The 10,712-nt window shown below is 50.2% G+C and overlaps 1 protein-coding gene across 2 annotated transcripts in view; it reads left to right on the top strand.

Moving 5' to 3' along the window:
- PLCG2 (phospholipase C gamma 2) overlaps nt 1-10,712 on the top strand; it is a 148,804-nt gene that overhangs the window by 112,862 nt on the left and 25,230 nt on the right. For both annotated transcript variants that reach the window (XM_007452535.1, XM_007452536.1), the window contains 5 exons: nt 309-380; nt 3,701-3,810; nt 6,527-6,623; nt 7,977-8,043; nt 9,698-9,855. In XM_007452535.1, coding sequence (XP_007452597.1) covers nt 309-380; nt 3,701-3,810; nt 6,527-6,623; nt 7,977-8,043; nt 9,698-9,855 — 504 coding nt within the window. The remainder of the gene's footprint in view (nt 1-308; nt 381-3,700; nt 3,811-6,526; nt 6,624-7,976; nt 8,044-9,697; nt 9,856-10,712) is intronic.

Genomic DNA, 10,712 nt, shown 5'->3' with positions numbered 1-10,712 from the left:
AGAGCGGTGAGCTCGCTCCAGCACACCACTGGATCTCGGTGTGTGTTTTTTTCTTACAAAGGAGCACAGTGCCTGGCACAGTGTAGGCCCACATGGGGGCCGCTCTCACTTGGGGGTAAAATTTCCAAGTTTTGGGGAGCTTCCTAGTAGCTTTTTACTGTCTCCACCCGCAAGGTGAGTAAACTATGAGGTTTCAGCTCTTCTACTAGAGGGCAGGAAACCACAAAGGTGCCCAGCATCCTTGTTCTAAGTAAGGGCTGACCCGGGAGCTTGGATGGCTCCATTTATTTTTCTCTATTCTTTTTCAGGAAAGAGATATAAACTCCCTCTATGACGTCAGCAGGATGTATGTGGATCCCAGTGAAATCAGTCCTTCCATGGTACAGTGCCGAACTTCCAATTCACGCTATTCCTTAGTCACTAGATTGACATGGGGCCCACCCCCATGTTAAAAGAGGGTAAGGCAGCATTTTGGAAAACTGGTCCCCCCAAAATGTTTCTTTGAGAAGAAAATGATGATTGACAATAGGACATCTAGTTTTCAGGGAAGAGGTTAATAGAATTCCATCCAAACGCGACTGTGTTTTGCTAAAATTCTGAAGTTTGATGAACCAATGAACCACCTTTGGGCCACACAGCTTCTAATTAAAAGTCTTTCACATGTTTCTTGCTAAGTGACTGAGCCTGTGGTGTTCATAAATTCATTTGGTTCAGTGACCTCTTTGCAGTGCAAACGGTATCTTACATTCCCACCCCAGCTGCTGTGTAATTTCATGCAGGTGGGCCTGGATTTTTACTGTTAGCCTGCAGCTCCTGGTTTCATCTCAAATTTAGTTTGAGCCTGCGGCGAATTTTCTGTTTGGGGGGCTGTCTGGTACACGATTAGTGTACAGTTCTCACTTAGGAAGGGGCCCTGCTGGTGGGCTCTGTAGAAATCCAGAGAGAAATTTGTTTAAACTTATAATCCTTGGCCAATGCAAATCCCTTTCAGCAAGAAGTGAAGTCTTGAAAAGTTGTGGGTGCATGGAACTGGGTGTGAAAGGCATTAGGGGACTTGGACGAATAGCAGAAACTTTTATTAGAAGTGACAGATGCTTTGGTTATGAGAATGGCATGGCCTCATGTCAGCCAGGTGTCAGGGTTTGGTGGAGGCCACGGTAAACTGGAGACACAGAGCCCATCTCAAGGGCAGCCGCCCCCCGTTAGGAGTCGATGGCTGCCTTTCCAGAGATCAGGCTGGGTCTTCTGATTTCTCAGGCCAGGCCAGTAATCTGGATGTTTGATGTGAAATCTCCCCATTATAAAATCCTGGCAACTAAACCAAGTTGTAGAGAAAGTCTTCCTACACTAAGTGAGCCAAGTAGAACATGATTGTATGCAGAATTTGATCGCAAGCTGCCAGACCATGGTGAGTGCTTCAAAATAAAATAATAATTATTACTACTGTGATTGAAAAAATGATGTAACAATTTAAAAAAAAACACTTTGAAAGCAAGAAAAAGAATCAGCCCTGGTCTCACCATCCCAGTGCAGTAGCTGTCTGCATTTCTGGGTGTTCCGTCCCTTCTCGTCTTTGTCCGCGTGGAGTTGTATTTTAGAGTCACCACCACCAGCACCTGCCATTTTTATTCTGCTTTGTTCTGCTAAGCTACTTAATGACCATTTTTGTTTAACCTGGTAGGCCAAGCAATTTAGATGAATACATGGACTGGAATTTTAACTTAAAAAGAGAGTGTGTTTTATGCTGTAGAATATTCTGGGTAACTGTGCCCATTTGGCTCCGTCCCCATCAGTGGCCATTTGGGTTGTTTCTAGGCTGTGCTCTTCTCATTAACACTAAACTGAACTTGCTCACCTGTGAGGCTTTGTATCTTTTGCCTTATGTCCTTTAAATGAGCTCTTAGAACTGGAGTGATTAGGTCAGTAATAACAGCTAACACATACGGATGACCACATAGCGAGCACTGTTCTAAGCACATGATGGCTCATTAGTCCTCATAACAGCCCCAGGCATTAGGTACCATGTTTGTGCCCATTGTACAGATGAGGAAACTGAGGTACATAGAGGTTGAATAATTGCTGAGGAAGGTGTGGAATTGGGATGTGGATGCTCCCAGGAGTGCACTCTTAGCCAGTTTGCTGTGCCACATGCCCGCTTGGTCATCCAATGGTGGTTCATTTCTCTAGTTCGTGAGGGACCTGACATGAGGACCTCTCCGGCCATCTGTCAGGCTGGAGACTTGCTCCTGTGGAAGCCGTTATATGGCACCCCCCTCTGCCACTGGCTGTACCTTCCTTGTGGCCTTGGAGTCTGGCAGTGACCTATAGAATTTCATGGGGAGAGATGTGGCTCTGGTCCTTAAGTCTGCCCTTGAAGCAGGATGCACAGGTAGAGCCTGCACTGTTTGCAGGTGGGGGAGTCAAGGGTGAAAGCTCTGGCTGGAGGTTCCTATGGCAAAGCTCGTAAAACCCACATTGCTTCTTATGGGACATCACGAACTATGGCAGTAACTCATGTTAATGGGTTCTTTCTCTGCTCAGTCACTTACCAGTTGGTTGACTTCGGGCAAAGGATACTTTGTGTACCTCTACTTCCTCATCTGTAAAGCAGGATATACTCCTACCGCTTACCTGTTAGGTAACAGGTAACGAGAACAGCAGTTCTGTACTCCTAACCCTTACCTGTTAGGGTTGTTGTGAGGATTAAAGGAGATACTATAGATAAAAGGCCTAGAACAGGGCTTTGACTAAGAAATGCTAGCTCTTGTCATTTTTATCCTTTCATGCATTATCTCATATAATAGTCTCACTGACCCTGTGAAGTATGTAAAGTTTTAACTCCTGTTTCACAGATGGGGAAACTGAGGCTGAGAGAGCCTCAAGATTATATAGCTGGTAAGGAAGGGGCAAACCAAGGATTTTAACCCACGTGTCTGACTCCATAGCCCACGCTCTGAGGAGCAGTTTTATGGATTCCTTATAAAGCCCCCATCCCCATTTCCTTGGGTTGGGGGAGGGGCAGCTGCTGATCGAAACAGGCTGGTGGTTTCTGAGGTTTTCCTGTTAGTGTTTGCTTGCTGTGTGTGTGGGTGTTCATTTTGTCATTGATTTATGCTTGCCAAGCAGCCGGCATTTAAAGCAAGTTCACTGAAGAGAAATTTTGTCCTAAGTTCTGTCTTGTTTCTGCCAGTGCAGAGACCCCCTTTTGGTGAATTTCACAGAGGATCGCCTCAGTTACTCTTGCAAAATGTCAGCATCCTTCAGGAGCCTAGTTAGGGGATCACTGGCCTAGGTGAAAATGCTGGTGAGACTTGGGGATGTCCAGAAACGGTGTTGAGCTTGAACTTCCGGGAGGACGGACTTCCGGGAGCGCAGGCACTGAGGACTTCAGAGGAGGAGGTTGTGGCTTGATGTGAAAGGCATGTCCTTTCCTTGTTGAGGAAATCGAGCAATACTGGCTCACTCTGAGGTGCCCTACCTAGGCTCTGACTTAGGCCAGTCCCCATCCCCACTCCCTGGTATACGTCCCGGGGGGCCGTGGCTCCCTGGCAATGCCAGCCCTTCACCAGCAGATGGCGCGGTAACCTTGGACTAAAGCCTCCCTCTCTTGAGAAGAACCAAATGTGCCAGAAAATTTACCGCCGCCTCCTTCTGCGCCTGTTGCCCGGCCTGACCTTTACCCTCTTGTTTTCCCCCAAAGCCTCAGAGAACCGTGAAAGCTCTGTATGACTACAAAGCCAAGCGAAGCGATGAGCTGAGCTTCTGCCGTGGTGCCCTCATCCACAATGTCTCCAAGGAGCCTGGGGGCTGGTAAGGCTGAGGGGAGCTCTGACCCCTTTATCTGCTGTTCTGGGCTGGCTTTGACCTGTTGTACTTTCTGTGGGAAGGTGACTGATGCATGCTCTGTTCAGAAAAGTGGATAAATAACAATAACAATTATCATGTCCTTTATCTCATCATTACATCATGTTATGTATTATTTTAATTATAATAGCAGCTGCCATTTCTTGAGGTCTTACTGTGTGCCAAGCACTACGCTAACTGCTTTCATACATTAACCAAATCCTTGTTACAGCCCTGCAGAGTTAGGACTATGATTATCCCCACTTATAGATGCAGTGAATGAAGCTTTCCAAGGTCCAGCTACTAGACAGCACAAGCCTGTGCATTATTTTAAATTCAAATTCTTGTGCTATTGCTTAGTCCCATGCCCTATGCAATGGCCCCATCCTGGATTGAAGAGGTACATTTTCAGGCCAAAGGCACCTGGGTGTTTGAGGGTCGAGTTATCTCTTCCCCTTTTTCACCTGGGAATAAGAATTCTCTGCCCATCCATAGGTCCCTAGGCAAGTGGGTTCATGGGATGATTCCTACTTTAGAGCCATAAGGACTTGTTCATAACCATGAGCACTTGCAGAGACTCAAACATCTCACAAAATTGGCACCTCTTCCTCCTGCAAGATAGCTGGACCTAACTTAGACATCTCAATAGCAGCCTGAATGGAGCATTGTCAAGCACTGTCTTAAGCACTTCATTTGAAATAATTCATTTAATGCACACAGTGATCCTATAAGGTTGGTTCTGTTCTTACCTGCATTTTACAGACGAGGACACTGAGGCAGAGAAGTGAAGTAACTTGTCCAGGGTCACACAGCAGCCTGAGATTTGAAGCCAGGCCTTCTGACTCAAGAGGCCACACTTTTTACTTACTCATGTGCTAGATCCAGAGGTGTTCAGGCTTTCTTTCTGTTTGTTTTTTGTTTTTTGAATTGGGAGAACCCCCTCTTTCCAACCCATTTCTCATCTGGATCCCCAGAGATCTTGTCTCAAGATGAGTTAAGAGACTGGAGTAAGTGCCTTTAGTGAGGGACTGAGGGTAAACCTTATGCCCAGCTGAGGTCCCCTCATTTCTTATTCTCTCCCTGGTGACAGTATTGCCACCTAGTGGGATGTCTGCCTCAGACCACATTTTTTTGCATCCTCCCATACTAGAGGACCAAATGATTGTGGTTCAAACCAGGATGCATTCGAGAGTGGAGGGAATGCCGTGTTGATGCTACATCTGGACCACAGGTGTAAACCATTCAGTTCTGGGCAGATGGCCCATACAGTCGCCCTGAATACAGCCAGACTTTGCTGGAGATGGGTCTGGAGAAATGAAGGTGAAAAGAGTGTGAAACAGGCTCACGACTGGCAATTCTGTGTTTCCACCAGGTCGTGGGACAGTCAGTCCTCTCTGCTTATTCAGGTTAACAAACATTTGTTAAGCGCCCCCGAGTATAGATTTGATTAAGACCGAGAAAGGTCTCACGTAGAGGGGAAGACCGATGTATAACTGCTAAGTTAAATATAAGGCGCGGACTGGTTTGACAGCTGCGGGAACAGATGCCAAGGAGCACAGAGGAAGAGCACTCAGCCTAGGTGGCAGTCAGGGAAGGCTTCTTGGAAGAGGAAGGCCCCAGCTGAGTCTTAAATGGTTAGGAGCAAGCTGGCTATAAAGGGCATGGGCCAAGGCATAGAAGCTAGACAGCATGGCAGGGCCACATGGGGAGGTGGCCACAAGGTGGTCTGGAATGAATATCAAGTTCAAGTCACAGAGAGGTAGGAGTCGGGGTCCAGGAGTCCCTGGGGCTATAGCATTCCAGGCCCTGACCGCCAGGCTGAACAGTCTAGGGGTAATTTTGAAGGCCTCGGGAGCTATTGGTATGGTGGGGTCAGAGGTGCATTCTGGAAGGAGCCCCCTGGCTGCAGAAAGTGGCCCACAACAGGGGTTGGAGGAGGAGCCCTGCATGTCCAGGCACCGGACCTGGGGGCACATCTTGGAGGTGGCGCCAGTTTGGTTGAATCAAGACACGTTCAAAAGTTGATTATGTCTCGTGTTGCTACAGAGGTGGGAAGGTCAGGGGTGGGGGGCACGATTTTAGCCGAGTAACAAGAACCAACACTGTTGGTCGCTTAATATGTACTAGGTGCTACTCAAAGCTTGTAGTGTATGTTAACTCATATAGTCCCAATGAAATCCTCTGAGGGAGGCACTGGGATGATTCCCACGTACAGATGGAGGGTCTGAGGCACAAACACCTCGTAGCTGGTGGTGGAACTGGGGTTGATTCCAGCCCGTCTGGCTCCAGAACCTTCCTTATCCCACCCCTATCTCTAAATTCACAGTCCTCCCTGAAAGGGGGCTGGGGCTCCGCTAGAGCTGAGCTTTCGTCTTGTATGGCATCTGACGTCCACTTAAAGCACTGAAACTTTTGACTTTTGGTGGCTTTGACCAAACACTGGGGTACTGGTAAGGGGAAGACGTGACCTCCAGCACTCACTGCTGACTAAAAAAAAACCCAAAAGACAAACCAAGAAAACCCAGAGGACCCGTTGGATAGGCTCCGCTGTCACAGATAACGACCCCCTCCTCCGGCCACTCAGTCACTTGCCACCTTCCCCCTCCCCCATCGGCTGGGAGCCAGTGAGCAGTGGTGATGGCTCGGCCCGAGGCCCTCCGATCCCCTCTGTGTTTCCGTGTAGGTGGAAAGGAGACTACGGAGCCAGGATCCAGCAATACTTCCCGTCCAATTACGTCGAAGACATTTCAACAACTGACGGGGAGGAGCTGGAAAAGCAGGTGAGTCTCCATCGTTCATCACAGGGAGGGACCCGCCGATCCTATTCTGGGGCGTCCACTGAGCCAGCTCCACGTTTTGTACACGCTGTCCTGTGTTGCCCAAGGAGCTCCCGAACAGGGACAGCAGAGTGACGGGGAAATTGGGACTGTCCCCCCGAGTTGTGGGTGACGGTCACTGTGACAAGACAGTCAGGTTTAAATCAGGCTGCTGCGCTGGGCTGGAAGGCTTTGCATATGCAGAGTTCCCTCCGCAGTGAAAACAGCCACAGCCATGTCCTTTGCTTAAAGCGGCTTGCGAATGAAACATTTCGTTTGGCCAGCCTGATTTGATGTTCAGAACGTGCTTGGTGTAAGCAGGCCGGCCCAAGGGAAAGGTGAGTCGAGGCCCTCCTGGTGACATTGCAAACCTGGTTTCTGTTCCCCGCTGCCTCTTGCTCAGAAGGCTCGAAGAGCAGCTACTTTCAGTGTGACAGCAGTGCTCCAAGGCTGGAATCTTAAGACTTTCTTCTAAGAGACTCGGGGCACTTTAGGAAGGCTGCATGGAGGAAGAGGCCTTTGAGTGTTAAAAGTCAAGTTAGAGTTCAGCAACCAGAGACCAGCAGAGGGGAACTGCAGGTGGGAGGTACAGCCTAAGCAAAGGTGTGGTAGTGGAAACACAGTTTTGTTCATTGCGCTCGGCCTGAGGCAGAGACGTGAACGCCTCCCCTCCCCCCACCTCCCTCCCCAGCTGTGTCCATCCCGCATTGCCCTTTACCTGCACAGTCGGCATTAGCCTGGGGGAGGGGTGGGGTAGTACATGTGACGGGCAGATACACAGTTCTGCTTTCCTGAGACCAGGAAACTCCCCACCTCACCTGACCCCTGGGATGGTTCAAATGTGCCGCGCGCGAGTGGAAGAGCTGGAAGACTGAGCAGGGCCCGGAAAGCCTTGAGGCCAGACTGCAGAGCTTAGGTGTTGCTCCCATAGGACACAGGGAGCCACAGAAGGTTCTTGAGCTGGGCTTGGAAAGGAGGCCAGTCCCATTTCCTGAGAATGTCAGAAGAAAGGGTCTCGGGTGTTTTTGAAACCAGATCCATGGAAATGCTTCGAAAGCTGCTCTGGAATTCACAAGGCACCTTTTTACAGATTGGAAAATGAAACGCTGAACCTGCCAGCACCTGCTCGCTGCTGGGTCCCCATCAGCAACATGCTTCGTTATTTAGCTCTCTCCCCGTGGACGTAGCCTGTAATGAAAGTGCATTTTAAACAGTTCCAGAGGCAGTGCCTCTGCTAAACGGTATGCTTTGGAAACCGGTTATCTTTTCATTACTCCTTATAAGACAAACGTTGAGTTATGTCTTGTTTCTTCACAGATTATTGAAGACAATCCCTTAGGGTCTCTTTGCAGAGGAATACTGGATCTCAACACCTATAATGTTGGTATGTGCACAGATGGTGTCAGCCCAGATTCCCACCCAAATCTCCCCCCAGCCTGGCCTCAGGACCGCCCCAGACAGGGGGGTCAGCTGTCCTGGGTCCTTCTAGCTTTGACTTGGATGCTGAAGCTGAGTATTGGGCCAGGCTGGTCAATGACTGTCATCTTACATCTTGATTGCTATGCTGTTAACATCCGTAAAGCACTATATATAGTCTGGTGTTATTACATACCCTGGTGCGTATATATTAAGTGTTGGACTAATGTTGGCTGTTGTTCTTCCCAACATCCTCATCCTCATTGCAGGGGTCTGCCTGGGTCTCCCATGCTTTTCTAGGAGGAGCTGAGATGTCGGCTGGGCTGCAGTGGAGCACAGAGTTGGGGGTGTCTGGTTCTTAGCCGAGCTCTGCCTCTCAGTTGCTGCGAGACCCTGGGCCTGTCATTTCCCCTCTCAGAGCTGCAGCTTCCTGGCAGCTCAGCTGGGCGTCAGGAAACCTGGCCTCCCCCTCAGAGTCTGGTGCAGGAGGGAGCCCACAGCCTCAACCGTGGTGACAGGGGTGTGAGATGCATGGTGCTTCCTGGGCCTTTGAAGTGAGCATATAGCAGCTTCCAGACGAAGGAGCTGAAGGCAGTGAGGAGAGACTTTCTGGGCAAGAAGCCAGAGCACCTTGCTTCTCTGAGCAGCCCGTGTTTCCATAGCTGGCCTCCGTGCCCCCTGTAGTCCGTCAGTCCACTAGCCTAGGCAGGTGGGCAAAGGATTCTTGGTTCCAGTTCCCGTTAACAGATGAGAAAACCAAGCCCCGTAGTGACCACAGAAGCTGCCCGAACTTCCACTGCGAGTTGTCAGAAAAGCTGGGTCTGGGGCACTGGGGGCTTGTGCCCTCCCTGCTCTCACCCTTTGGATCATCCTGCGCTGAACTTGCACAGGCACGTGGCTCAGGGTGATGAGGAGGGAGCTTGGAGTCAGGTCTGACTTGAGCCCCAGCTTTGCCACTACCAGCTCTGTGACCTTCCATGGGTTTCTCTGCCTCAACAAGTCTCTGTTTCCCCTCCTGTGAAATGGGCAGAACAGGAGTAGCACCCCAAAAAGCTGTGATTAGACTTAAAGAAGATACAGAGCAGCGCCTGGCACGTGAGAGCCCAGAGATCTTTGTTGATGATATCATGTGGCCGATAATTTGTCCTCTCGTAGCCTTCATTTTCTCTTTCCAGAAAATACTTTCCCTGTAGAGAGAACCTATTCCATGCCTAGCCGCTCATGGCTGCGGGCGGTCCGTGGCTTAGGCTGATCACTCCAGTCTCTGCCTCCATCTTCAATGGCCAACTAACGCCCCTGGGTCTCTGCCTCAAATTCCCTCTCCTTTCTCTGGTGAAGGACACTGGTTCCTAGATTTAGGGTCTACCCAAAATGCAGGGATGATCTCATCCTGAGATCCTTCCGTACATCTGCACAGACCCCATTTCCAAATAAGGTCACATTCACAGGAACTGTGCATTAAGACGTGGACTGCTACCTGACACAAGGTAGATGTCCCGGTTAGCGCTTTGACAGTGATGGTTGGGTTGGGGTCATAAGAGAAGTGGCCTGGGGAAGTGGAAATCTGGTCTTCTTTGGCTTTCTAACAGGCTGATCAGGCCTTTTGTTATCCTTTCCTAAAGTAAAGGCCCCACACGGGAAGAACCAGAAGGCTTTCGTCTTTATCTTGGAGCCCAAGAAACAGGGTGACCCTCCGGTGGAGTTTGCCACAGACAAGGTGGAGGAGCTGTTTGAGTGGTTCCAGAGCATCCGGGAGATCACCTGGAAGATCGACACCAAGGTAAGCCTTTTGCTCACCTGGGGGCTCAGGTGGGCCTGGTATCCTCAGGCTTGTGGTACTCTGCTGAGGCGGGGTGGGTCTGGCCTGCCGGAGGAGCAGGCCCAGCGGCCCCACAGAGTTCAGGGGGCAGAGGGGCGATGTTCAGACGACAGGAGCACCGAGGAGAGGAAACGGGTACTGGAGGGCCACCTGCAGAGCTGGGTCTGGTTTGAACCATTGAAGGCTCACGGTGTGTGCAGTGACCCTTGATGTTTGGGGCCTGTCGGGTCCTGTGTGTCTTAACAAGAAGGTTTTGCCTTCCTCATTTGGAAAGTTTTCTTGTTTCTAAATACCGTTCAAAGCAGCCTGGATCCTTGCAGTGCACGTTCACTGAGGTCACGTCTCTGGACTGGAAAGGGCCCTGGGAATACTGTAATCGAGAAGACACAGCCCTGTCCTTCCAGAAGTTTGTATCCTTGTGGGGGGAACTTCCAGTCTTGATGGGAATGAGCTTTTGAGGGTTTATCCTCAGCGGGGCATTAGGGTTTGTCTGGAGGTCTTTTGCAAAGGGCGAGGTTCTAGGTAAGAACAGGAGGTTTAGAATTAAGCCAACTGAAGTTTGCATCCTGGCAGGGTTGGACCCTGGGCAGGTAACCACACCTCTCTGGGCCTCAGTTTCCTTGTCGGTAAAAGGAGGAGCCAGATCCCTAACTCACAAGATGAAAGCAGAGGATGCACAGAAAGCGCTGGCCCAGAGCCTGCCACACGGCAAGGGCCCAGGTCACCACGGGATTTAATCATCACGTTGTCTTCATGCCAGGAGGACCTGGGGGAGTGTCGCTGCGTCCCGGGGGATGGAGCGGGGGGGGGGGGGGGGG

Source organism: Lipotes vexillifer, unplaced genomic scaffold (assembly GCF_000442215.2).
Source record: "Lipotes vexillifer unplaced genomic scaffold, Lipotes_vexillifer_v1.1 scaffold443, whole genome shotgun sequence".
In the NCBI taxonomy this organism is placed as follows: Eukaryota; Metazoa; Chordata; class Mammalia; order Artiodactyla; family Lipotidae; genus Lipotes; species Lipotes vexillifer.
This window is presented reverse-complemented; position numbering and strand designations above follow the sequence as displayed.